The sequence below is a fragment of the Aspergillus steynii genome, assembly GCF_002849105.1.
Source record: "Aspergillus steynii IBT 23096 chromosome Unknown P170scaffold_5, whole genome shotgun sequence".
In the NCBI taxonomy this organism is placed as follows: domain Eukaryota; kingdom Fungi; phylum Ascomycota; class Eurotiomycetes; order Eurotiales; family Aspergillaceae; genus Aspergillus; species Aspergillus steynii.
The window spans coordinates 1,980,782-2,005,508 of record NW_020194402.1 but is presented as its reverse complement, the minus strand read 5'-3'; the positions used below and the strand labels follow the sequence as shown (position 1 = coordinate 2,005,508).

General features: G+C 54.2%; 12 protein-coding genes across 12 annotated transcripts; 4 read left to right on the top strand and 8 right to left on the bottom strand.

Annotated features, from left to right (window-relative positions):
- Positions 1-20: 20 nt before the first annotated feature.
- Positions 21-1,280, bottom strand: P170DRAFT_437844 (GNAT family N-acetyltransferase). Its single transcript, XM_024849460.1, has one exon. The coding sequence runs from the start codon at positions 1,051-1,053 to the stop codon at positions 280-282; it is 774 nt and encodes a 257-aa protein (XP_024703443.1). The 5' UTR covers positions 1,054-1,280; the 3' UTR covers positions 21-279.
- Positions 1,281-2,047: 767 nt separating this feature from the next.
- Positions 2,048-4,682, top strand: P170DRAFT_359728 (cell division control 45 family protein; the record flags this gene model as incomplete). The annotated part of the gene is made up of 2 exons (XM_024844372.1): positions 2,048-2,812; positions 2,871-4,682. The coding sequence occupies 2 exons, from the start codon at positions 2,048-2,050 to the stop codon at positions 4,680-4,682; spliced, it is 2,577 nt and encodes an 858-aa protein (XP_024703442.1).
- A 668-nt stretch (positions 4,683-5,350) lies between these two features.
- Positions 5,351-7,003, top strand: P170DRAFT_410797 (uncharacterized protein). The gene is made up of 3 exons (XM_024846859.1): positions 5,351-6,155; positions 6,222-6,709; positions 6,779-7,003. The coding sequence occupies exons 1-3, from the start codon at positions 5,378-5,380 to the stop codon at positions 6,977-6,979; spliced, it is 1,467 nt and encodes a 488-aa protein (XP_024703441.1). The 5' UTR covers positions 5,351-5,377; the 3' UTR covers positions 6,980-7,003.
- Positions 7,004-7,068: 65 nt separating this feature from the next.
- On the bottom strand, positions 7,069-7,692 carry P170DRAFT_206973 (uncharacterized protein). The gene has a single exon (XM_024842790.1). The coding sequence runs from the start codon at positions 7,433-7,435 to the stop codon at positions 7,118-7,120; it is 318 nt and encodes a 105-aa protein (XP_024703440.1). The 5' UTR covers positions 7,436-7,692; the 3' UTR covers positions 7,069-7,117.
- A 154-nt stretch (positions 7,693-7,846) lies between these two features.
- On the bottom strand, positions 7,847-9,975 carry P170DRAFT_359545 (polynucleotide adenylyltransferase; the record flags this gene model as incomplete). Its single annotated transcript, XM_024844364.1, has 6 exons — positions 7,847-8,054; positions 8,107-8,828; positions 8,881-9,092; positions 9,155-9,529; positions 9,603-9,751; positions 9,827-9,975. 6 exons carry the CDS (start codon positions 9,973-9,975, stop codon positions 7,847-7,849), a joined length of 1,815 nt encoding a protein of 604 aa, XP_024703439.1.
- A 395-nt stretch (positions 9,976-10,370) lies between these two features.
- Positions 10,371-11,827, bottom strand: P170DRAFT_410792 (homoserine acetyltransferase family protein; the record flags this gene model as incomplete). Its single annotated transcript, XM_024846858.1, has 6 exons — positions 10,371-10,507; positions 10,562-10,641; positions 10,700-10,847; positions 10,926-11,035; positions 11,095-11,590; positions 11,683-11,827. The coding sequence occupies 6 exons, from the start codon at positions 11,825-11,827 to the stop codon at positions 10,371-10,373; spliced, it is 1,116 nt and encodes a 371-aa protein (XP_024703438.1).
- A 1,165-nt stretch (positions 11,828-12,992) lies between these two features.
- Positions 12,993-14,302, top strand: P170DRAFT_437838 (NRDE family protein). Its single transcript, XM_024849459.1, has 2 exons — positions 12,993-13,130; positions 13,215-14,302. The coding sequence occupies exons 1-2, from the start codon at positions 13,065-13,067 to the stop codon at positions 14,094-14,096; spliced, it is 948 nt and encodes a 315-aa protein (XP_024703437.1). The 5' UTR covers positions 12,993-13,064; the 3' UTR covers positions 14,097-14,302.
- egl3 (putative extracellular endoglucanase/cellulase) lies at positions 14,120-16,330 on the bottom strand. Its single transcript, XM_024842789.1, has 5 exons — positions 15,913-16,330; positions 15,646-15,857; positions 15,530-15,594; positions 15,381-15,478; positions 14,120-15,323 (listed from the first exon to the last, which is right to left on the bottom strand). The coding sequence occupies exons 1-5, from the start codon at positions 16,007-16,009 to the stop codon at positions 14,326-14,328; spliced, it is 1,470 nt and encodes a 489-aa protein (XP_024703436.1). The 5' UTR covers positions 16,010-16,330; the 3' UTR covers positions 14,120-14,325.
- Positions 16,331-17,513: 1,183 nt separating this feature from the next.
- P170DRAFT_510822 (uncharacterized protein) lies at positions 17,514-18,547 on the bottom strand (the record flags this gene model as incomplete). The annotated part of the gene is made up of 2 exons (XM_024854816.1): positions 17,514-18,245; positions 18,293-18,547. 2 exons carry the CDS (start codon positions 18,545-18,547, stop codon positions 17,514-17,516), a joined length of 987 nt encoding a protein of 328 aa, XP_024703435.1.
- A 629-nt stretch (positions 18,548-19,176) lies between these two features.
- Positions 19,177-20,454, top strand: P170DRAFT_456781 (NAD dependent epimerase/dehydratase; the record flags this gene model as incomplete). Its single annotated transcript, XM_024851649.1, has 5 exons — positions 19,177-19,465; positions 19,534-19,714; positions 19,764-19,936; positions 20,003-20,102; positions 20,150-20,454. Exons 1-5 carry the CDS (start codon positions 19,199-19,201, stop codon positions 20,452-20,454), a joined length of 1,026 nt encoding a protein of 341 aa, XP_024703434.1. The 5' UTR covers positions 19,177-19,198.
- Positions 20,455-20,456: 2 nt separating this feature from the next.
- P170DRAFT_437837 (lactate 2-monooxygenase) lies at positions 20,457-21,997 on the bottom strand. The gene has a single exon (XM_024849458.1). The coding sequence runs from the start codon at positions 21,731-21,733 to the stop codon at positions 20,522-20,524; it is 1,212 nt and encodes a 403-aa protein (XP_024703433.1). The 5' UTR covers positions 21,734-21,997; the 3' UTR covers positions 20,457-20,521.
- Positions 21,998-22,837: 840 nt separating this feature from the next.
- P170DRAFT_360830 (cytochrome P450) lies at positions 22,838-24,484 on the bottom strand (the record flags this gene model as incomplete). Its single annotated transcript, XM_024844438.1, has 2 exons — positions 22,838-24,007; positions 24,089-24,484. The coding sequence occupies 2 exons, from the start codon at positions 24,482-24,484 to the stop codon at positions 22,838-22,840; spliced, it is 1,566 nt and encodes a 521-aa protein (XP_024703432.1).
- Positions 24,485-24,727: the final 243 nt, after the last annotated feature.

Here is a 24,727-nt window from a genome sequence, read left to right as displayed (position 1 = left end):
GTTTCTTGTGTCTGCACTTCTGATTTGTATAGCAACTGCGGCCTGATCCGATTCAGGACAGGATGTTTAAGATTAGGTTAGTCTGGTGTGTTTGGCGTTCTATACCATTTGGGTTATTGTCTTTCGCCTATCTCTCTTTCTTTATACTGTAAATATTTACAATGAATAGGTCCAACAATCGATTGTCTGCACAATAGACCCACAATATAAGGTGTTGGCTCGTGCGTCATCCAGACCTGCCCTTCGAACTCACGGAGTATAAACACTAAACACTAAACGCTAAACAGCAACAGGCAACTCCCTCACCATCGCACTCATCGTAAATTCCTTCTCGACACCCCAGCTCGACGTTCCCGGCGGATACAGCCGTTCGCCCACGGTAACGAACCCCTTCCTCTCCCAATACAAGGCCGTGATCTCTTTGACTACCTTGACCATGATCTTGACGGGGCTTGGGGGTGAGATTTTGGCCACGTTGCGAGGAGTAGATGATCCTGCCTGCGCCTGCGCCTGCGCGGGCAAGGATGGCCGGATGTCCTCTCTAAGAGCCCATTTCGGAAGAATCGCCTGCTCACACGCCTCCACCAGTTTATCTGCGATTCCTTTCCCTCTGAACTCGGCGATGGGCTTGACAGCGACAATTCCCAGTTCGAAGTCTCCGTCGACGGATACTAACTTGTCGTCTTTGGGTTCCAAACCCGCACCAGGAAGCGTTCGAACGGGGTTCCAGATTGCATCACCCGCCCAGGCCTTGATGCTCGCCGTTCCGATGACCTGGCCCGGTAACTGGGCGGCTTTGGTGGGATGTTCTTCTGCATCGACGGCATGGTGAAAGTATATGGCTGTCAGACCGGACGGGCCGAGCTCCTCGATTAATTGCCCCGGGCGTTCCATTCGAAGGCCCGTTCGGCCAAGCGGGTGACTCGCATAGACTCCGAAACTCTCGTTGATGAGGTCGGTCAGCTCGGCCACTAGGGCTGGGTGCTGGCTGAGTTGGGAGGATGTGTAGGTTTGGATGGTGTATGGGGGTGTTGGTCGCGGTGGAGGGGCCATTGTTGCAGGTTCAATTGGTCTGCAATTTCGTGTTTAGAGAGAATGGAAGGGAGAGGGAAGATGGGATATGTTTCTGTGCAGTATTCATATGTGTGAGTCATGGTGGAATCTGAGCTCTGCAATTTTTATAGTCCAAGTTCCGTGGTCCGATGAGTAGGATCGAGTCATCTCGGCCCATGTCGCAGGGCGTGGGCTAAGAGCCACTAGTCTGTTTGGTGCTGGTTCATGTATGAAAAGCTGATAAGAGCATAACCATAGGATGTAACGCTGGATCATTGTAAATTAACATCCTCCCGCTGTCAGATAAGGTATATTAGCTACGTATCATAGGGAGATGTCTACATGACTTGGATCACCATCGGTGGTTGAGGGATCTTGATGAGCCGATCAGTGTTGCAATGACCCGCCATTGCTATGTTCTTCAACACAGTTTTATATGGTAATCACTCGTTGGGTTTCTATATTCACTCGGAGATGAATAGAGATTTATGATAGGAGTCATAGTGCCTTATTGAGAACGGCGAACGAAGTCTGGTTCGCGCCTAGGTTGAGTGTCTCCACCTCGAAAGGACCTGTCACACAGGGTTCTGCAAGAGAAATCGCCGCGCAGAAATGTTTAAAGTCACGATCGGGACGACTGCACTGGACGATCCATCGACTCGATCGATCGCAAAGTGGGCTGAGACGAGAAAAGAGAGAGCAAGAAAAGGTCGTAATCGCGCGGCGATGATTCGAGGCTTGGCACGGGACTCCGCACGTGCCGCGACGCGTCGGGGAAGCGCGACGGAATTGGCGGCTTTTACTCTCTCCACCATCTCTTGAGCATCACCGACTGGCTTGCTTTGTTTGGACGCGGCGGAGTAAGGCCTCGCAGAGGGCCTGCCTTGTTAGTTTTCTCTTACTGTGATTCTTATTTCCTATCAGTTATCCGGCCCTGTTGTCTGTCCATTTTGCTCGTCTCCTGCCCTTAGCCTTATCCCTGGTTTGGCCGGCCATGTATCTACCGCGCCAGCTAATATCGCATCTCTACCTCCAACTGCTCCAATCGCACAACCCGCTGTCGCCACCCGTTCTGATCCTCGTGGCCCTCGAACCGGACGCCCTCTGCGCCTGCCGAATCCTCACGGCCCTGCTAAAACGCGACTACATCCCGCATAAGATTCAACCCGTGGCCGGATATGGAGACCTCGCCCGCGCGGGAGAGGAGCTGGTCAAGCCCATGCAGACCACGCACGGCGGGAGCGGCGGCGTGGTGATCTGTCTCGGTGCTGGTGGCCTGGTGGACCTCAGTGAGATTCTCTGCCTCGGGAATCCCGAGGACGAGGTCGAGGATATGGGAGGGGTGGAGGTGTGGGTGTTCGATGCGAGACGGCCGTGGAATCTGGCCAATGTGTTTGGCGGCGAGGCCAGTGTAGGGCAGGACGGGAACGACGCGGTCTCGCTGCGCCGGAATACGCGCGGGGTGGATAAGGGCCGCATTACCCCTTCATTTCGCGCAGGGAAGGGCGGGATTGTTGTTTACGATGATGGGGATATCGAGGAAGAGATGACAAAGGAGCGGGAGGCGTATTGCGCGCTGTTGGATATGCCAGAGGTGGATGACGACGAGGAGGATCTCGGGGAGTCTGCGAGTGAGGGTGAAGCCGACCAACCGTCTAGCGAGGATTCGAAAAAGCGCAAGTCGTGGTCAAGAGAGGACGATGACGATGATTCCGAGGATGATGATGGACCGCCCCGGCAACGAAGGAGGAGCAATTCGGTGAGTTTGACTTGGATTTTCATCTTCATCTAACATCGTGCTTACCCTGCTGTTATAGGGATCCTCCATGGTTTTCTCTCCCCATAAACGAAAAACCGGCCATGACTCCTCCAATTCGTCACGCTCCGTTACTCCGACCTCGAATTCCCCTTCGCCCAAACAGCCGAAGCAACCTTCGGCACGGTCATTGAAGCGGCGACTGCTTCAAATGAAGAGAACGCATGAAGGCGTGCTGCGGGAGTACTATTCCTCGGGTACGTCATATGCGGAACCTATATCCTCTCTGGTATACTCCCTTGCGTCCGAACTAGGTCGGGAAGACAACGACCTACTTTGGCTGGCCATCATTGGCGCTTCTAGCCTGGAGTTGAGTGGCCGGACGATGTCCGGTGTTGGTATTTCGAACGCGTCGGAATCGGGGGGGCTAGCTGGCTGGGGCGGCGAGAGGGGTGAGCAAATACGCCAAATACTTCGAGATGAAGTCCATCGATTAAATCCTCCGGACCCTTATGAACGAGATCGCGATATACGGGGTGAAATCAACGGCGTCATCCCGACCACGGCCAGATCACCGACAGACAAAGCCATTCGACTATCTCCGGAGCCTCGGTTCATCCTCATCAGACACTGGTCGCTGTATGAGAGCATGCTTCACAGCCCTTACCTGGCGTCGCGACTGCATGTGTGGACGGAAAACGGCAAAAAACGACTCCACAAGCTTCTGGCGAAGATGGGAATCAGCCTGAGCCAGTGCCACCAGAATTATACGCATATGGACATGGAGTTGAAGAGAGTGTTACGGCAACGGCTGCTCAAATATGCGCCGATGTACGGATTGAACGGATTGGTCCCTGCCGAGGCGTCTGGACATGCCGCTTCTCGTGAAGGGTGGGGGTTTGTGCGATGTTGGGGCTGGAAGGCATGTCTCTCCGCCACGGATGTCGGTGTCATCGTGAGTGCTATACTGGAGGTTGGGCCGGAGGAGGCCCCCGGCTCGTGGGATTCCAAGCGCATAACTCGACCACGAAACGCTGCCGACTCCAACCATGCTGACGGATCCACCGAGTCGGATCTGGCGAGTCTCTTGCCCCGATTCTGGAGCGCATACGATGCTCTTTCTCTCACGTCCGAGTCCCCAACGCTACTTTTGGAATCGCTCCCGCTAGCCCAACATCTTCACCGGGCCATCCTACGTACCGGCACGTCGCTGCTCTCGAAATACCAGATTCGACATCTGCGGGCCTTCCGAATTGCGGTCGTTAAAGACGGGCCCGATGTGAAGCTGTTCACAAACCCGGGAGCCTTGACTAAACTGGCCCTGTGGATTGCCGAGGCGATCAAGGTCCAGGAGCGCGAGCGAAGCGATTCCGTCAAGGTTGGCCGCAAGCGGGCTGCCGGTACTCCTCTCGTTCTGGCCGGACTGGACGAAGACCGTGGACTCTACGTTGTGGTGGGCACCGGTGGTGGCGGTGGTGTCATCGACTACGCTGCGCTGAATAAACGTCGTGAGGAGCGGAAGAAGAAGAAGGAAGCGAAAGAGAAGAAACGGAAGGAAAAGGAGGAAAGACGGGCGAAACGCGCCGCCGAGAAAGCCGCCCGGGAGGCAGACGAGGACGAAGAAGAAGATGATGAAGAAGACACCGAGGAAGAGGAGTCGTCCGAGTCCGAATCCGAGTCGGAAGACGAGAAAGACACGCGCAGCAACACGTATCTCCTTCGCAACCGATTCGGAATCGCCTTCCAGGAAGTGGTGCAGGAGACCAACACTCGAGTCCGGATTGATAGCTTCGAACACTGCGTGGTCGAAGTGCAAAAGGAGGATCTCGGTGCTTTTCTCGAAGCACTCAGTTTCCGCAGCGTGGTGGGTTGATTTTGGCGCTGTGCACCAGGTATACCATCGTCCCTCGATTCTCTGTTTGTTTCCGTGGACGACGTCTAATCATTTCTCTCTTTTGTCTGCTTTTCCCTCACCCTGCACCTTTTTCGTCTAGGGTGGGTGGGTATATGTGGTTCACCTTTCCAGTTTATTTTGTTTCCCATTTTCCATTCTCTTGAGCAATGCGTGGTATGAGGCTTGAGGAGTGCAAGGAACCGGCTTTTGTCTTTTTTTGTTATTCACCGAGGGTTTTCAAAAGGAGGGTATGCGTAACGACAGCTTGGGATCTACTGTGGCCATTCTCTTTGTTTTTCATTTTCTTTTCGTCTGATTTCCGTTTGGATTTGCCTGAGCTCCAGCATCTACACTTGACTTGAACCATAATGACCGGGTTGCATACATATTCCCCGCACATGTCACGGCGCTTGAGGTGTTTCTTCCATGGATTGTGTTTGCTGGTAGACATGTCGATAGCATGAGTTTGCATTGGATAATCGAGATTGTTTCATTTTCTCCTTCTCATTCATGAATTACTATAGTGGTGGCTGGTCCGAGGTGGACGTTAGGGCTCGGCCTTCTCTCCGAAGCTCTCCGCATGACGTTCTATTGATTTTCTCTTATTGAACTCCAACTTCTTCTTTCTCCCGAGGTTTCTGGGATAACACAGACAGAACCAGAGCTCTACAACCATGGCTTCAAACGATTACCCCAGTCTCCCTCGCCAATCCACCCTCGCTCAATTGCCCCCCGAATACCCCGCCGACGCCCAGGATCAAATCTCCCAGACCCTCTCCAACTCCCGCCTCAATCGTCTCGTCGTCCTCGATGACGACCCCACCGGCACGCAAACATGCCATGACATCTCCGTCCTCACGGTCTGGGACATTCCCACCCTGACCGAGGAATTCCGCCAACCCTCCGCCGGCTTCTTCATCCTCACCAACTCGCGCGCCCTGCCCCCAGCGGAAGCCGAGGTCCTGATCCGCACCATCTGCCAAAACGTCTCCCAAGCCGCCCAGGCCACCAACCAGACCGTCGACATCGTCCTGCGCGGTGACAGCACTCTGCGCGGCCACTTCCCGCTCGAAGCGGACGTCGCCACGGACGTGTTCGGCGCCGCCGACGCCTGGGTCCTGGCACCGTTCTTCTTCCAGGGCGGCCGCTTCACCATCAACGACGTCCATTACGTCGCCGAGGGCGAGGACTTGGTCCCCGCCGGGAAGACGCAGTTCGCGCAGGATGCCACCTTCGGGTACAAGAGCTCCAACCTGAAGGATTACGTGCTGGAAAAGGCCCCCGGCCGGTTCAGCCCCGCGCAGCTCCATTCTGTCACCGTCGACGAGATCCGCACCGGTGGTCCGGACGCGGTACTTCGGAAACTGATGAGCCTGCCGAAGGGCGGCGTCGTGGTCGTCAATGCGGCTGCGGAATCAGATATGCATGTTTTCGTAGCCGGCTTGTTACTGGGTCCGTCGCCATTTCCTCCCCTCCATCTTCACCCAAATAGACACCCCAGACTAACTGTTCCCAAAGCCGAAGCCCAAGGAAAACACTACCTCTACCGCACCGGCGCCGCCTTCGTCTCGACCCGTCTCGGCATCCGCTCCAAACCCCCCATCTCAGCGCGGGACCTCTCCCTCCCTACCCCGCGCACAACAGGCGGCCTCATCCTCGCCGGCTCCTACGTCCCCAAGACAACCGCGCAGCTGAAGGTCCTAACCGATCGACGCGGTCCCAGCGCCCCGTCCCCGAGAGCGGAGAACGAGCAACTCGCCATCATCGAGATCAGCGTCGAAGAGCTGATCGCGTCTCCGGACAGCGCGGCGCATGTCATTGACAGCGTCGTGCGCCAGACAGAGACGTTCTTGTCCGCCGGACGAGATACATTGGTTATGACGAGTCGGAAGCTGATCACGGGGGGAGACGAGCTTGCGTCGTTGAAGATTGGGTCGAAGGTGGCGGAGGCGTTGGTTGATGTGTTGCGGAAGGTGGAGGTGAGGCCGAGATATGTGATTGCGAAGGTTTGTCTCCCTGGTTTTCATCTCTCCTTCGCATTTTGAGTTAAGGTCTGACTGACGGTTGGGTTCTAGGGCGGAATTACATCCTCCGATGCAGCGACTAAAGGATTGAATGTGAAACGGGCCTTGATTGTCGGACAGGCCGCGCCGGGCGTGCCCTTGTGGCGATGCGACGAGCCGACTTCTCGACATCGCGGTGTGCCTTTCGTGGTGTTCCCCGGGAATGTGGGCAGCGAGACGACGTTATGTGATCTAGTGGAGGCGTGGAGTTGAGGAAGATCCTATCTATAGACGGTGACAATCACCATACTGATCATACTTTATTCAAGATGAGTTTACCTCTAGATTCTACTGGAAACCAGTTGTGGTGACCCGTAGGCCACGGAAATGAGTACCTTCATTCGACTAATCCTAACTGGCACATACACCAGATCTAAACTGGATAAGCCAGATGGGGAGATGATATGTACACCTGCGTACAGTGTAGACCAAAAACCCACTCCCGCAAGGCTGCAGTAAAGCACAGCGGCAAAAAGTAAAATGAAAAGGAAGAAAGGAAATAATAAATAACGAAGGGGGAGCCACAGGTGTTCTGTATGTCTCCTGGACGGTTATCGTGGACGCCTCTAAGTAGATCCGTTTGCCCGGGGCAAGAAAACTGGTAGAAAAGAAGAATAAAAAAGCAAAGACTAGTGTGATCACCACAGATGAGAGCAAAAAAGACAGCATCAAAGAAAAACGCGAGAAAAATGAGGGGATTAGAAACCAACCTTGAACTCCTGACCACAGTTGTATAGTTTCATCGCAAAATGGGCGAGTTCGCTAGATCACAACAGCATGTTTAGCCAGAATCAGCCGGAAGGAATTTTTTGTTCTTTTTATCTTATCATTACTACATGTTTTTCATCCGTTCGGAGATATCTGGGGCTCCGACGGCGTATTGTTGGTCGGGCATCTCCGCTCACGACTAGAATGGGGACCGGCCCCGGCTCGGTTTGTTGGTGCAGCTTCGTATAGGACTCGTGTCTCAGGCAGGGGTGGCCTGGTTGGAAACTCCGTTGGCAGGGACTTGTCGCTTCGCTGAGGGTTGCGAGGGATCCTGTGAAATCGTTGATATCAGTTATACCCAGACTCTAGGTCTCAGAAAAGCATCACGCCGTATACGCAGATTCGAATTCCGTCTTGGGTGGTTCGCTGCTCGTGATTCTTGGTTATCGTGCAACTACTTACGTCTAGTTGTTCAATGCTGCGTTTCTGGGCGTTCGCTTCGGACTTCTTGACCACCTTCTTCTTCGGCCGAGTGGGTCGGGTCTCCCCAGGTTCGAAGACATCATCCGGAAGGTCAAAGCTAGAGGAAACGGTTAGAAACATCCGGACCGATGGGAAGAGAAGGCACTTACTTGCGAACGTGGGTGACTGCCAGGTCGTTGATGCCGGGCTGGTATCCAGGCCACGAAGTACAGGTTGATTTGAAGATCTGAGCATCGGTCGAGATATCCAGTGACCGCGACGAACCTGGCTCCAACGGCTTCAGTTCCAGTCCGATGTAATATGTCGTGGTGTAGATGGTCGACGGATCCCCGTTCGTTTTCTCGACGCTTTCGGCAACTTCTGGCTTCTCAAGGCCATTCTGGGCGGCGACTTGATGAGCGGGGTCTTTGATTTCATCGGTGGTCTCAGTCTTGGTGCCTCTATCTTGATACTTGGTCGATCCATTCTTGACGGCTTCCGCCTCCTGCTCATTGCTGACAATGTGGACTCTTTCGAATCCCTTAGGGAACGGATGAGACACCGCGATGGTTTGTTTTCGGTCCAGCGCTCCGACCATATGCCGAATCTTGGATTCAACCAGGCCTGACCAGACTGACTCGGCTTCCTTGGTTCTGCTGGACGCGGTGATGCTGAGGTAGTACTTGTAGTCGCGCGTAAAGAACGAGTGCCGGGTAAACAAGTCATTCCAGGTCGCTTGCTTCAAGAAGATCTTATCGACAATGTCACCTCCACGCTGAAGCTCGCGAAGAATGACTGCCTTGGTCGACAGCGAGATGTTGTGGGTGGCGCACATAGACGGGTAGGCCGGCGTGATGATGGGCATTAGGTGGAATCGATCGCCATGATAGATCTGCATCCAGTTAACTAAGGCCCTAAGAGTCAAACGATCTGCCATATCCTACCTTGGGGTTCCAAACTTTCATCTGGAGAGGCCCATCTTCGATCGTCTTCAGCAGCACGGGCTGAGGCCAGGCCCACTTGTTCATGATCCGGAAGAATTTCCCGACAATGACCGAGCCGGTCGCTTGGGGGTAGAGCTGGCACACTCTTGCCACCAGCATTGCCCAAGCAACACCACCGGGGAACCCTACGATGTTGGCATAAATCGCTCGGCCTATCCGTCACATAGCGTTAGTCTGTGCCATGGACATGGGAGAAGATTTGGAGGATGCTTACGTTGCGCCCATAACTTGATGGCACGAAGCGCGAAACGGAAAGTCTTCTGCTGAGGTACAAGTTCCAAAATCTCATCTGTGACACGAGTCCCGTTCAGCGACCGGACCTCCTTCTCATCCAGCCCCCTCAGGTAGTCATTGTTCTTCAGGTCCAGGTTGAGAGGTATCGAGGGGACGATCAGGCGGGCGAAGATCAAATCGATACTAATCCCGGACAGTTCGAGCTTGATGAGCGGGACAAACGCATCGGGCACGGGGGTTATTTTCTCGATGGCCCCTTGCGGAGCCAGCTTTTCGAGAACGGGAGGGAAGTCTGCGAAGAAATCGTCGATCACAACGTGCTTCGGTCCAAGAACTAGGGTATCGATATCCGATCCTGTCGCACAAATCTCAATTAGCCATCGCAGCTCTCACTTTCGCCCCAAATGAAATGGTCACCAGCGACTTACCCGGTCCGTATACACCCAGCCGATAACTTCCATACGTGAAGATCTTTCCACCCGCAGCTTCGACCGCTGCAGGCGACAATCCCTTTTTGCGACTGACGAGCTTGACGAATTCGAGAGCGCATCGCTGTAGGAGTTGAAGCACTTGCTTTCTAAATGAAAGACGCGTTAGCGCTCCAGGGATAAGAATAAGAAGAGGCTGGGATAGGCCCGGAAAGCGCTCTCACCTTTGTTCAGTCTCCGTCGGGCTTTCGAAGTTGTTCTGACGCTTCAGCTCTGCAATTAAGTCGTCATTTGCGGCGAGCTCATCTTGGGTGGGTAAGGCTGCAGATATAGGGGGCGTGACACCCCACTGTCGAGCTGTGGACGCGGCCATTATCTATCGTCGAGCTACAAGGTTGGATAGAGGAAGGATCATGCGGTTGCGCAAGCGGCGGCTAAATGAATCGGCAGGAAAGAGAGAAGACAACGAACGACAAAGAAAACGGCAAGAAAACCCCAAAAGAAATTCACAGAACTAATGAAAGGCCCGCCGAGTCCAATAATTAAGAAAAGAAAATCCCAGGAGAAAGGAAAGAACTGGATGGAAGGCGTAGAAGAGCTTGAATGAAGTGGAGGATGATTGATAACTGGCGATGGCCGATCGGGGTCGTTCGCAGGGCTGACTCAGCCCAGTCACCTGACTGCCACTGCCATTCATTCATTATTATTCATTCTTGGAGATTCCCTCACAGCTACATCACTTCAATACACGTTTCACGGATTCAGCTCTTAGATCTTCAGGTCCTTGCCTGCCTGCACTATCTTCTCCACTGATGCATCCTGCTTATTGGCCCCCAAAAAATCCCGCAACTGCTCATCAATCCACTTTACATCGGCCTTGCTATCTCCCGGGCCTCCAGCCCAGTCTGCAATAAGATCGATCAGCACCAAATTGCCGACAAAACCAGAAGGCTACTTACGGCCCCATATGGAGGGAATCACACGAAGTGTACCAATCCCTGGCTTCATGCACGCCACCTCATATTCGGAGTCCTCCGGGCTGTATCGTTGCCAGTCAGCAACCAGTGTTGAAACACCGCAGGTGAAATCTGACTCACGGGAAATACAGATCAGTCTTTGCAGGCATGACCAAGCACTTGGCTCGGATTGAAGCCAGTGCTTTCTCAAGGTCACCATCGTATGGCGCCTGCTGGGATACGTCCCCATTCTGCCATGTTTGCAGCATTGTCAAGAGATTATCCGGATCTAGGAACCATCTCCGTCAGTGGCTACCTCCACTAGCCAGATCGATGATCGGTCTTGCTCGAATTCGGAGATTTATACCTTTACTAAGAGCCCAGTCTTCCCAGAAATTCTGCAGGAAGTCCTCCAATCCCTGGAAGCCTAATACGGTCTCGTACAGCTTTTGGCGGTAGAAGGTTTGACTGAAGCCCCTGTTTGGAGATTAGTCCTCATCCTCAACTCCGCCAGATGGGGCCGATTCCATTCTCACCATCCGGCGTAGCCTCTCGCAAATGCTTTCAGCCCAATTTGTCGTTCATTGTCGCTCCATGCGGTCAAAGTCTGGTTACTCCCAAGCACTCCCCCCTTCCCCGAGCCTGCGGATTGGACATGCTTGGCCGCCAGCAAGGCGCTTTTCTCGCCCTCCAGGAAGACCTGGTTATGCAACGCGGTGCGAGCAGAACCGCAGAACGGAACTACGAGGTCCATCATATCCGGGTACTGGGTGGCCCATTGGTAGCTCTGGGCGGCACCCATGGACCATCCGATCACGGCGCGTAGATGGCCGATGCGCAGATGCTGGGTGACCAGGGCATGCTGGGCTCGGACGTTGTCGTAGAAGGATACCGTCGGGAAGGGACGGGGACCGGGGTAATTCGAGGGGGAAGTGGACTGACCATTGCCGAACAGTGCGGGGATGACGATAAAGTACGTCTGCGGATTCAGCGCCTTGTCCTCCCCCACCAGCCAGTAGTTGTCGCTGAGTACTGGACCGTGTAACCTGTTAGTTCTGCCCCTCGTATGGCATGTCCTCCGCAGCGATTCTTTCTTTTCTCTGCGGTCTCCCGGAAAGACGTACAGCCCGAAAACCAGGTTGGATAAACAATAGCAGGAGATTTTGGGTCTCCAAAGGTCTTGTAGGCGAGATGCGCGTTCACAATCTTCTCTCCGCTTTGGAGCTCCCAGTCTCCAAGTTGAAAGACCTCATAGTCGGGCTGGGTCATGATGGCTGGTCGTACTAGAAAACTGGGGCGGTAGTAGTAGATATCGGGGATGGCCGGATGACAGCATGGAATCGCGGCGTATTTATAAGTTTTCACAATGGCTTCTCAGGTGATTGTCGATCGAGATGCTTATCAAGTTGGGTCTAGTCGACACTCGGTATATGGAAGCAGTAGATACTAGATAAGCCACGGAACTCTGTTCTCTCCGATTCAAAGCGAGCAGGACGGGGTCAGCTCATGTGATCTCGCGGAACTCTAAAGTGGGCAGATTCCAAGAAATGCTGGGGCCATCCAGATTTTATTCATCAGTAAAAGTAAACTTGGAGGAGGTAAATCAACGCCTCCGTCATGATTCTATCCAGAACATCAAGAAACCATCTCCGCCAGGATGCCCGGGCTGTCCCAAATAGGAAACTAGGGCAGCCTTCTAGGGCAGCTCCTGCCGGGTCTGACCGCCAACGTGACCGCTCACGTGAGCGCCGACGGACTGCTGGAGACCTCGATCTCAAGAAATGATAGTAAAAGCAACGTGGAGGATTTCAATCATCTCCCACAGCTGCAAAAAAGGAGATAACACAAATTGGAAGGCGGATTTAGATACTTCACTCTGATGTGCCATAGTTATATCATTTTTGTATTCGCGAACACCCTTTTGGTGGTGACAAAAGACTACAAACTTTTCCGCCCATACAAATTCTGTTATTTTCCATTCCAACCAGACCCAGTTGGTCATGTGAAATCTGTGGTAGTTTAGAGTTTGAGTCACCTGAGCACTAAGCCCTTCTGGGAAGGACAATGGGCTGCCCGCCATCACCGCCCAGGCGGTCAGATTCTGCCTGTCGGCCCAACGCATGACATAATCGGCGTTCCGTGACAGGCGGCGGCTGCACCATGTGATGCCCAAGATCGCCTCTTTTAAAGGCCGAGCGGCCGTCTTTGCTTTCGCATCTGTCTGTGCTCTGGGTGATCATAATACTATCACTTCCCCATCTTGCTAATCATCATTGACTCTCTATTCACTCTACTTTTCTTCATTCAACCTGCTCCGTATTGCTCTAGTAATCTACGATCTATACCGCCCGATCGCGTGATCATTCGTCATCGGCATCGCAAGCGATTGATCGATTCCTTCGATATTCCCTGTATATTTATCTTTTCCACTGATCATCCTACATAACTGCCAAATTCAAACCTGCCATTGTGATCTTCTTCCATTGAGCTCGCTCACAACAACGCAATGTGCATCGCATTAATATCCACCGCTCATCCATCCTACCCATTAATCGTCATCAACAACAGAGATGTAAACACCCCCTCTCCCAATATCCCCCTCCTATCAACCATCAGCTACCATGAGAGCGAAAAGAAATAACCCTCTTAAAAATAGGAATACCTGCACCGCCCAACCTCCCCCGCAAACTGGTGGCCGGAGCCCAACACGCACATCCTCGGCGGCCGAGACCTCGCGCGCGCCACACACGGCACCTGGATGGGTGTGAGCACGGACGGCAAGATCGCTGTGCTGACGAACTACCGCGAGAAGACGACCGACGAGGCCACGGGTAACAAGTCGCGCGGCACCATCGTGAACGGCTGGCTGACCGTCCCGCCGCGGGAGAGGACCGGCACGCGCGAGTTCGTGTCGCAGATGGTCGCGAGCCCGGAGGCACGGAATGTCGGCGGCTTCAGCCTGGTGTGTGGATATGTGGGGGAGCCGTTGGCCATCGTGTCGAATCGCAGCGAGGACATGGAGATGATTAGCTGGGTGGCGGGCGACAAGGGGGAGACGCGCGGACTGAGTAATACGACGTTTGAGGACCGGTCGTGGCCGAAGATTTTGGACGGGGAGAAGTTGATGCAGGAGGTGATTGAGGGGCATGTGGGTGGGGAGGAAGGCAAGGCGCAGGGAGAGGATGGGCTGATTGACGGGTTTTTGGAGTTGTTGAGTCGCAATACGTTGCCGGAGCTGGGGGAGGATGCCACGGCGGAGGATTATCTGCCGTTCTTTCGACAGAGTATCTTCATTCCTTTGCTGGGGAGAAAGGAGGATGCGGTGAGGGCGGCGGCGCAGGGGTCAGGGGTGGGTGGCGATGACTCGCTGGATCGGAGTTACTTGCACGGATCGTATGGGACGCAGAAGCAGACGGTGATTCTGGTGCGGCAGGACGGCACGGTGAGGTATTTTGAACGGACGCTTTATGACAACGATGCGAAGCCCGTTCCGACAGGGGAGGGAGATCGGTCGTTCGAATTTGAGGTTTCAAAATAGGGCCGAAATCGCTCTCTCTTTGTCTATGATTTGGAATTACGCCTGTGATACCAATATGAAGTGATGTTTATGAATGAGCTGGATTATATGGCACGATCAAATCTACTAGAGCTGGGAACTATATACAACCACCGTTCTATCCGGTTCGATGCCTAACATAGAAGCCAAAAATACCGGACTTGGTCTGACACCAGACGAGTTACCTCCAATCTTTCCCGTTGTTCAAAATTTAAACACACTGGTAGTAGAAGGGGTTCTGCTTGACGCAATTGTAAGGGCTCTCGCACTTGGTACCGCCGGTCCAGTTGATACCACCGCACTGGTAGTAGTGGGCAACCACGCCGGCAGAGCCACTGGGAGCCGCGCTGCTGCTAGTAGCGGCGCCACTGCTGCAAGGAGCCACGGAGGAAGCAGCCGGGAGGGTCTGGAAGGAGGAGGGAGCGCTGCTCACAGGCACAGCGGAGGCAGCGGAGGACTGAGCAGCCGAGACCGTGGGAGCCGGGGCCTTGTTCTGAGCGTTCGGGGCCGAGTACGAGGCAGGGGCAGTAGTGGTGGCGGCGGCGGCGGCGGTCGTAGTCGACGCAGCGGACGACGCAGCGGAGCTGACGCTGGCGGTGGCACTGGAGCCGGACGAAGCAGAGGCGGTAGCAGAGGCGGTAGCAGAGGCAGAGGCAGAGGCCGACGAGGAAGAGGTTCCATCGACAAAGTACTTCTTCAGGATGGGCAGATAGGTGTCATACGCGGGACCACTCTCAGGCTCCAGGCTGTACATGTAGGTTCCCCACCAGGGGCCAGCAGCCCACCATTCGGCACCGGTCCAGACGTCCGAGTTCTCCGACATGTAGGACAACAGGCCCTCGACGGCGGACTCGCAGTCGGCGTTGACACCACCGGCGAATTCACCCAGGAAACCCTTCTTCTTGTTGGACTGCAGCCACTCGGTGGCGGTCTGCAGACGCTCCTTACCAACGGTAGAGCTGGAGCAGGTCTCGGAGGTACCGGATCCATCCGAGTCCAGGTACTGGTGCATCTCGTAGACGATCTTGTCCTGAGGGTCGGTCAGGTCCTTGAGGTTGTCGTTGGTGGAGGCCCACTTCCAGGCACCGGTGTACGAGTTGCCCTCGACGAAGATGTACTGGGTTTTGGCACCAGCGGCACGGATGCCGTTGATGGCGGCTTGGTTGAGGTTCAGCACGAGGTCCTGGTCCATGTCGTGGAACTCGTTGTCTAGTGGGATAGGTTAGAGCCAGGCTGGACGGTAGCCATCTGAGGGCGTTGACTTACTGGTATCAAAGATCACCTTGTCGTTGGAGGCGAACTCTCCGGCAACGGTCTTCCAGAAAGCCTTGAAGTCCGAGGTGGAGGAAATGATACTTCCGGAGCTATATTGTCCATTAACATCGCACCACCCAAGACAGTGGCGAAGAACATACTATCTTCCATAGTTATGGGGGTCGAGAACCGCATAGGCACCGCTTTCGGTGATGGCTGAGACGGTCTAAGATAATTAGCCATTGCACTCTCCAATCGATGCGTGGAGGCAACTCACCGTCTTCAAATCCTTCAGGTAGGTCGAATCCGGCGTGCCGGTCATCTTGCTCGGCACCAAACGCTCCATGAGGAAGGGAACACGGAAGATGTTCATGCCCTCCTTCCGCAGAGACTGGATCTTGGAGGTCTCGGGCCAGGTGTAGTCGGTGCCCAGAGTACCGGGGATGTTGGATTCGCCGAACTCGGCTCCGGATTCGCTGACGCCGAACCCTATTTGGAGTCAATAAGGACATCTTCAGAAAGTTCAAAGAGCCAGAAGACATACAGGTGAAGCCGGTGTCGCGCTTCTTGATGTCACGCTTAGGGTAAGCGCTAACCAGGCCAGCGGCGCTGGCGGCCATGATGAGGCTGGTGATTCTCATATTGAAAAAGAATGGAAAGGAGTGAAAAAGAAACGAATGTATGAACTTGCAAAAAGAGTGACAAGAACGAATGGACGAAGCAAAAGAATGACAAGAAACCAGTCTTGAGTGAGAGAAGTGACAAGAAAACAACCCTCGCAGACCAGCTTCCCACCTTTATAGAATGATCCCGTCCAAGGCAGCCATCGCCGGTCATTTCCCAATCCCCACAAACAATCTCATATCAACCGAGACGGGTTTCGGAGCCAATGGAGCGGCGGAGTCCCAGGATGCGCCCACCACCAACGATCCTATCCGAAGACCCGGATAGATTAACCCCCCCCCCCCCCCCCCCCCCAGTGCAATTTCCATCGTCCCTGGACTCTAACCGGTTTCAATCAGGGGGGAAGGTCGCCGAAGAGGGGACGGTCGCCGAACGTCTCTCATTTCGCGACCGCGTGGCGTTGTCAGCCGGGGTCATAGGCACTAACTGATGACTGCGATGAAATGAGCAAATTATTGATTATTGATAAACCCGTGGACAGCCGGTGGGGGGCAGTCTGTAACACCGGCTGAGGCTTAGCCTGCTCGGTTTGCGATGCGGCGTGGGGCCACGCGAATTTAGATGAAACGGCGATGGAGTGCTCGAGGTGCTGGTCGGGGAAATTCAGGGTACCCGAACGCGCGATTTACGACGGCGAGGCCGGTAAAAAGCTTGTCTTGGGGAGGTTGTCGCAGGGAGATTAATGAAATGGGTCCATGGTGGCTCGAGGGAGTTGGACATATCATTATCGCCGTTCTCGAAGGTGCTGTACTCCGGAGGAATGAGAAATACCGATAGTCAGGAAGTACCCACTGTTATAGCAGTACGGAGTAGCTGTACGGAGTAGACCCTGTAGTGGTTTCTGTACCATCTTCCTAATGTTTTGTAAGAACTGACGAGGCTTAATATGATTGATCAATTAATTGAATAATTACCTTTGTAAATCGAAGAAAAAAAACTATGAAATTGTCAGGAAATAAGTAGCTGCCTAGTCTTTGAATGATGGTCTGAGAGGCCAATCTAGCGCTCGAGGTAATGCAGGCCTCATTACTGTTCACCGGTGATGAGAAAACGTGTTGATGAGTGCTCATAGGAAAGTACCTTACGGAGTAGTAGATGGTTGAAGAGAAGAAGAAAAGAAAAAACACCGGGACGCCTGCCAATCCCGACAGTCACCTGACTTGATCCCGCCTTCGTCGGAATTACCACTATTAGTTCTATGTCACTCTGTACTCTGTAGTCTTCTCGGTCGACGCAAGGGGAGATGAATGAACGCTACCTGCAGTCCGATATAGATGTATATATCGAATCACTAAGTCCGGAGGTTGTAGCCTTAGTCGCAAGCTGCCAGACATTGCCTATCGTACTACCCATCCATGGCCCCTTTATATACCGGGATACAACGCCGCGGATGACCTCTTTCTTTCTGTATAGCAAAATTATAATGTTTATTTAGAACAAAGAAGCACTATTATAATGGATTCAACCACCGCGATGGTCTTCTACACCATTTTGCATCCTCAACTGAGACTCCCACAACTCCAAAAGGGCCTCCAGGGCCTTCAGAGTCTCCTGCGCACGAATCGACGCCTGTAGTGCATCTCGTATATCATCTGATAAATTCCCAGTCCCACCAGAGACCCTAGCTGCCGCCCCATAATGCCGCCCAGGATCACTCATAACTAAGGACGCGTTTCTCGCTCCCGGCCTTAAATGTATGGGAAGATATACCCGGGGGATTAACGATATTGAGTAAATACACACCATGATTAGAACCGCCATGTTTGCATCACGCCCTGTTAAGCTCCCGAGGTTCTCAGTATACATGAATACCAAATAAAGTGCCATCGCTACAAAGCAGAAAACTATCGACAACCTAAGGAGTGCACTAGGAGCAGATAGAGCCGACGCAACTAATATCGAGGGGATTCGGTTGTTGCGGTTATGATGGTCATTATCGGTTGTCCTCTGTAGTGGGCCGGTGAAGGTATAAGAAAGCCAAACCAGAGGCTCATTTGGCCGCGATAGAAGCCAATCGCGGACATCCTCGGGGCTATGGAGGGTGCTGAGTCTCTCCTGGATGTAGAATGCGCAGTACGTGGATAAGATCCCGCTGACCATGCTCATGTATGTGAAGGCTGTAGCACTCCAGTGGATATTGCCCATGTTGTCAAGACCGAGCATTGTGATGGAAATCTGGGCAATGATGGCTGCCTTTACTTGGGCATTAGAATGGTCGACATAGAGGTTAGGGAGCGTACCGAGACGGCCTGCAGGGCAAATGTATCTCTATAAGACTCCTTCAGCCTCCATGCTTCCTTGGGGTCTCCATGAACCACATGCTTTCGTATCCGGTGGGTGACATTGCAAAGGTTCATCCCGTATGCCAGGACGAATAAAAGCACAAGGATTCCGTTCTCTGCAAACAGAAGAAAAAATTCACTATCCGCAGGAAGGGGCGTGACTTTTCTAAGAGCTGAGAGAATGCTCGATACGGGTAGACCAGAGGCTTCCATTCTTGCATGAAAGGAGAAGGCAGAAGTAGAACCCGGGGAAAGCTGGCAATAAGATATAAGGTAGTACTCGTCCATGCAAGGATTTTGTCCAGAGTTAGAATAATACGAGATCGAGAAGGAGGGGCAGGAGGTTAAATAAGAGGTTGGTGTTTGTGAAAATAACACTGGGGCATAGAGGGCCAATGATCTCGTGTCTGTGAGTGTGACAATGTCAGCTTATAAAAAGCAACAGACTTACTAGCCCCTGTATACGTGGGCTATTAGCTACCGTCGATATGGCCCTGTTCACGAGCTTTTAGATTTAATCAACTGGTTTGCTTATAATGCTCAAAGGTATAGATTTTGGAGGGAATGCTGTAGTTATCTTTTGGTTTAGATAGGGTCGAGTATATTCTAGGATATTTCAATATTGATACATCTAGCTCAAGTATGAAATGCGTTATCTATTAGCTTTTTAATAATTAAACCAATGGTACTCATTAGGATTAGAATGTGACGGGGATGTATTGCAGATGCAGACGCAACCATGCAGTCTAATCCCGACGCAGAGCCCGAGTGGGGTTACAAATCAACAACTTCAACTTTTGACTATCTTCCAGACCTTAAAACATACTTTAACCTGTCTGTCCATCTCCCTTCCTCTCCATCGTCATGGATCCAGCTTCGTTCGCCCTGCCTCTCGGATCTCGAATCCTCGTCACCGGCGCCAACGGCTACATCGCCTCCCACGTCATCGACAAACTCCTGGAACTGGGGTACGTCGTGCGAGGGACGGTCCGCGCAGAGAAGCCATGGTTGAACGAATACTTCCGTCAGAAATACGGCGGAGACTCGTTCGAGACGGTCCAGATCAGCTCCTTCGTGGATGTCGATGCCATTCAACGTGCGTTGGGCGATGTAGACGGGGTCATTCATCTGGTAGTATCCTTGACAACTTGCGTTCAAGCATGATCACACAACCGTCCATACTAACCATGTCTGACTAGGCATCTGATTTGTCTTTCAGCAGCGATCCGAATGCGATTATCCCTTGGGTAGTTCAGGCTACGCTGAACATTCTCGAGATCGCGGCGAGGAAACAGCGCGTGAGAAGGGTGGTGTTAGCCTCCTCGTCGTCGGCGTCATATATGATTTTGCCCGACCCGAATGGACGCCAGGTGTATGCGGGTGGGTACTGGTCCTCTGTCAATTCTCGTACGTCAGTTAACAGAGCTAGACTCGTGGGATGATGTCGCCGTTGCGGCGGCATGGGATGACAAGACCCCGGCTGATATAAAGGGCGTCGCGGTCTACGCAGCCTCGAAGACAGAAGGGGAACGTCAATCGTGGAAGTGGATCGAGAGGCATGATCCTCAGTACACTTTTAATGCTGTTCTGCCGTCGTTCAACGTGCGTGGTCCATCGCTTTCGATACCTTCAAGAATGTAGCTACTAACTGATACATACATGCCCTAGGTTGGAAGAATCCTGCACCCTGAAATCCCAGGCTCAACCATGGGATCTGTGCGTCAACTCCTGCGAGGAGACGCCACGACCTTCGCCAAATTCCCCGAACGTACGTTCAAGGCCTTTGGTTGTACTCATATAACTGACCCTATCCAGAATGGTATGTCGACGTCGAGGACGTGGCTCGGCTCTGCGTCATCGGTCTTCTCGACCCCAAGGTCCAGTCGGAGCGCATCTTTGCCTTTGCAGAGCAGAAGCACTGGACAGATACCGTTGCGGTTCTTCGTGATCTGCGCCCGAAGAACCGGAGCATTCCAGATGCCCCGACAGATATCCCCCGGGACAACACTACTATTCATCCTCGGGGCCGAGCAGAGAGCTTGCTTCGTGAGTTCTACGGGCAGGATGGCTTTACGCCGATTCGGGAGAGTATTTCGAGGGGGATTGAAGGGTGGGAGTGAGTCTTGTATAGTATATAGCAATGGCTTCATTAAGAATCATCATATTATACACATAACCCCAAACATCCTAACTATCCACACGCCTCAACACCTCCCGATTCAAATGCTCTGGCCTCACCGACGGAATCCCCGACAAATGCAGCGTCAGATTGAAATCTCCCAGCAAGCTCCTCAACACATGGCGCACGCCCTCCTCCCCCCGCAACGCCAGCCCATACACATACGGCCGGCCCACCAGCACCATCTTCGCGCCCAGCGCCAGCGCCTTCACGATGTCCGCACCACACCGCACCCCCGAGTCAAACAGCACCTCCAGCCGATCCCCCACGGCGTCCACGATCTCCGCCAACACGTCCAACGACCCAACGCCCCCGTCCTGCTGCCGTCCGCCATGGTTCGACACCACCACCCCCTGCACCCCATACTCCGCTGCCCGCTTGGCATCCGCTACCGTCTGGATCCCCTTCAGCACAATCGGCCCATCCCAGTGCTCTTTCAAGAACGCCAGATCCTCCCACCCATGGCTCAGCCCCGGGAACACCGTATGCGCCCACTCCGCCGCCGCGGTGCCGACATCCTCCTCGATCTCCCTGCCGTGTTTGGCGCGGAACTTCGCCCGGAAGACGGGGTCCGTGAACCCGATCGCCACGCCGATGTCATCCGCCACCAGGAACGGGTTATACGCGTTGTCGAGGTCGCTGGGCCGCCAGCCCAGGATGTACGTGTCCAGCGTGACCACGAGCACCTTGTAGCCGGAGGCGCGGGCCCGGGATAGCAGACTGGCGGTGATGTCGTTGTGCTCGTTCAGCGGCCAGTAGAGCTGGAACCAACGGTGGGAGTCGCCATTGGCGTCTGCCACGTCCTCGATGCCCGTGGACGACGCCGTGCTGAGGATGTACGGGACGTGTTCGCTAGCGGCGGCCTTCGCGGTGGCGGTCTCGCCGTCGCGGTGGAAGATGCGCTGCACGCCGACGGGGGCGATCGCCACGGGATAGTCGTAGGTGTCGCCGAATAGGGTGGTGCAGAGGTCTGGGAAGTCGCTGGCGACGAGGCGGGAAGGCAGGATGCCCCATTTCTTAAAGGCGTTTTGGTTGTTGGTGTCGGTGGAGCGTGTCCCCGCTGAGCCGTGGACGTAGCCGAATGCGGAGGCTGGGAGTTGTGCCTTTGCGAGAGATTCCCATTCCAGAGCGTTGAAGGTAAGGGAGGGTTTTTGGTTCTGGAGACCCGCTTGGTAGATCTCGTTTTCGTAGGTGAAGGGCGTAGGGTTGGGTGGAGACATAGTTTCAGAATTAGTTTAAACTATCGGCCTTTAAAGGGGTTGAGTTGGTCCATGAAGGTCTGTAAATGCCTTGGCAAGGATAGGGCTGGTTAATTATATAGGGCCATAGGCCGTTGGGATGGATGATGTTATTCTCCCGGATTGGCCTGGCGATGACGTCGATCGACTCGGCCGACTCCCAGTTCCATCGATCGGGATACATTCCAAGGGACTCGTCAAGAGACTGGGTCAATCGGTATGCCGGATTCCCGTGGTGGTTCGTGACAACGGGGCGGTCGATGGGTATGACTTCATAATCCACTCTTTCCAGGGTTCTGGTTAGTCTCCTTCTGCAGCTTATCTTCAGAGGAACTTTACTTCCGGTTCCTTGTCAAGAGCTCGAACATGTGCTCAAATCGCTCCTAACTTCTTCACAGCCAGTCCCCAGCTTCCTCGCCTTGCTCATCCTCGCCCACTCCCACTCTCTTCCCAGCACAAACATCACAACGCCCCAGGTGGCCTTGTTCCAGGTCGCCTGGCCGGCTGCAAGTGTGTATACTGGTAATCGGAGGATTCTTCATCTTCAGAAGAATGCGGCACCCGACGACGCAGCCGGCGACGATGACGCCTGGAGGACGGCGTTAGTACATGATCGAAGGATTAGGAGATTCGTCCGACCTCTGGGTTCTTTCTAACCGGTGACGCCGTTCTCTGCGCCTGCCCTCCTCGTGGACGACTATGATCGCCATGATAATCAATGCAGTCGCCGCTATCACGATCCTACGCCGCTGCACGGCCGTGTAGCGCCTCATGTTCGTCCGGGATGTTCAATCTTCCGTAGGATTGAAGTTGTCGATTACGTTCGAGGTTTCAGGATGACTAATTGGTTAAATAATCGAAATCGTACTTCACAAGCGGATGCGATAGAAATGAGGCTGTAGAATATGCACAACTGACGTTCTGACAGAATGATAAGATGTGAAAAATACAGTGAAGTCGAGCTGATGAAATTACACACTTGAACCAACGCTACTAGTCAAGAAATTCGTATCCTCGTCTATGAACCCCGCGATTCGTCATTGTCCTCTTCCGCCTTGCTATATACTAATACATTTGATCCAGCCACTACGCCGTGGCAGGGGCTTCGTGCAGGCGCACCGTCACCGGGTCGGCCGGTGCCAGCGTCAGCGTCAGCCCGTACCGAACCTCCTGCTGCGGGTTCACGTCCTCGATGCGATCGAAGCGCTGCAGCAATCGCACCAGCACGTAGCCGGTCTCCGTCAGCGCGAACTGCTGCCCGATGCAGATGCGCGGCCCGCCGTTGAAGGGCAGATAGTCCCAGTTCACCTTGCGGTCGACCCAGCGCTCCGGGTCGAAGCCGTCGGCGTTGGGGCCCCAGAGATCCGTGCGACGTTGCATCGCAAACACGTGGTAATTCACCGACTGGCCCTTGCGCACGTAGACGGGCGACTCGCCGTCGGGGCCGCCGCCGCGGGGCAGCGTCGTGTCGCGGGTGGCCACGCGCCGGTTGCCGGGAACGATGGGGTACAGACGCAGCACCTCGTTGATGACCTGGTGCAGGTAGCGGCAGGACTTGAGCGAGCCGAAGGTGATGTCGTGCGGGGCGTCGTACGTGCCGAAGGTCTCGAGGACGGTGGCGCGCAGCTTCTGGAAGATGTCCGGGTGACGCGCCAGGAGCAGGATGCACCAGCTGAGCAGGGAGGCGGTGGTGTCGCGACCGGCCAGCAGGATGTTCAGCAGCTGCGAGCGCAGTTCGACGGGGTCTTGGGTAATGGTCGCGAGTCCGTTCAGGAAGTTGTAGGGTTGCTGCGAATCCGTGGCGGACTTCTCCATGTCGCCGTTCTGGCGCCGCTCGAGGGCGTTGGCCACGAAGCGGTCCACGTAGGAGCGCACCTGAGAGTCCATGAAGCGGCTTTCCTTGTTGTTGGCCATCCAGTAGAAGTGTTCCAACCGGCCACGCTGCGCCGCGTACCACTGGCCGCGGTCGAAGTAGTAAGGGAACTTGTCATCGCTAACGTCGCCGTTCACCACGGCAGTCTGGCTGTCGACGCTCTCGCCGAACAAGAACTCCGTCGCCGAGTCAATCGTCAGCCGAAAGAAGATGGATTGAATGTCGGTGGCGGGGGACCAGCCGGTCGACTGGTCGACGGGAATGGCCCGCATGGCGGCTTGGACGTGGCGTTCCTCCAGATCGAGATCGCTGATCTGATCCCGAGTGAACTGGGGGCGCAGGAGGCCGCGCGAACGAGACCAGGCTTCGCCGTCGGCTGTGAACTGTTCACATGATATATCATATTAATCCTGTTGCCGAGGGTAACGCCGTACATCGCGGGATAGTTCAGGGGCGAAACATACAATTCCGGATCCCAGCAGCGAGTGCAGTGCATTCCGTCTGGGCTCTCCTAGCTCGAAGTCCTTAAACTGCGTCGCCAGGACGGCCTGGACGTTCTTGGGGTCGAAGGTCACAATACTCTTGCGACCCAGTTGCACCTGCTCGAACGTAGTGACAAGTCGGTTCTCTTGCTTGCGCATCGTTTCGAAGCGACCACGGAATGTCGGCGGTACCATCTTCGCATGGTCGGCTCGCATCACTTCTCGTAACGTGCTAATCCCCAGCCAGTCGCTGGGGTACTTGGGGACGGGGCCACATTGTCTTTGGCGAGCATTCTGAGCATGACGCAGCGACGTGAGGATACTCCACAAGATGCGCAGACCGAGCAGCACGGCCGCGACGGCGAGGAAAAGGCCCATACCAGGACGAGGGGCGAGGCAAGGGATGTATTGTCGAGGAGGAAGTGGCAGGGAGTCGGACAGTATCAGGTGGATTGAAATACTCCGCGTGGCCAGCAAAACTGACGGCCAATCGAGCGAACCAGAAACTACTTATAAGACATAACCGAAGGAGGGGGCCGCTTGCCAGCAACCGAGGCAGAAAAGGGCCGACTGCATTATCTACGCAGTATGGAGTAACAAAGCCGATTTCAAAGGAAGACG

What these genes read in the sequence shown, in the direction of transcription:
- egl3 (XM_024842789.1), bottom strand. Translation starts at nt 16,009, where the DNA reads ATGAGAATCACCAGCCTCATCATGGCCGCCAGCGCCGCTGGCCTGGTT. An exon ending in ACCTGAAGGATTTGAAGACG is followed by an intron (nt 15,595 to 15,645) that starts GTGAGTTGCCTC and finishes TAATTATCTTAG; the next exon opens with ACCGTCTCAGCCATCACCGA. An exon ending in CAAGGTGATCTTTGATACCA is followed by an intron (nt 15,324 to 15,380) that starts GTAAGTCAACGC and finishes CTATCCCACTAG; the next exon opens with ACAACGAGTTCCACGACATG.
- P170DRAFT_437837 (XM_024849458.1), bottom strand. Translation starts at nt 21,733, where the DNA reads ATGTCTCCACCCAACCCTACGCCCTTCACCTACGAAAACGAGATCTAC.
- P170DRAFT_410797 (XM_024846859.1), top strand. Translation starts at nt 5,378, where the DNA reads ATGGCTTCAAACGATTACCCCAGTCTCCCTCGCCAATCCACCCTCGCT. An exon ending in CGTAGCCGGCTTGTTACTGG is followed by an intron (nt 6,156 to 6,221) that starts GTCCGTCGCCAT and finishes CTGTTCCCAAAG; the next exon opens with CCGAAGCCCAAGGAAAACAC. An exon ending in CGAGATATGTGATTGCGAAG is followed by an intron (nt 6,710 to 6,778) that starts GTTTGTCTCCCT and finishes GTTGGGTTCTAG; the next exon opens with GGCGGAATTACATCCTCCGA.
- P170DRAFT_437838 (XM_024849459.1), top strand. Translation starts at nt 13,065, where the DNA reads ATGTGCATCGCATTAATATCCACCGCTCATCCATCCTACCCATTAATC. An exon ending in TCGTCATCAACAACAGAGAT is followed by an intron (nt 13,131 to 13,214) that starts GTAAACACCCCC and finishes TCTTAAAAATAG; the next exon opens with GAATACCTGCACCGCCCAAC.
- P170DRAFT_206973 (XM_024842790.1), bottom strand. Translation starts at nt 7,435, where the DNA reads ATGCTGTCTTTTTTGCTCTCATCTGTGGTGATCACACTAGTCTTTGCT.
- P170DRAFT_437844 (XM_024849460.1), bottom strand. Translation starts at nt 1,053, where the DNA reads ATGGCCCCTCCACCGCGACCAACACCCCCATACACCATCCAAACCTAC.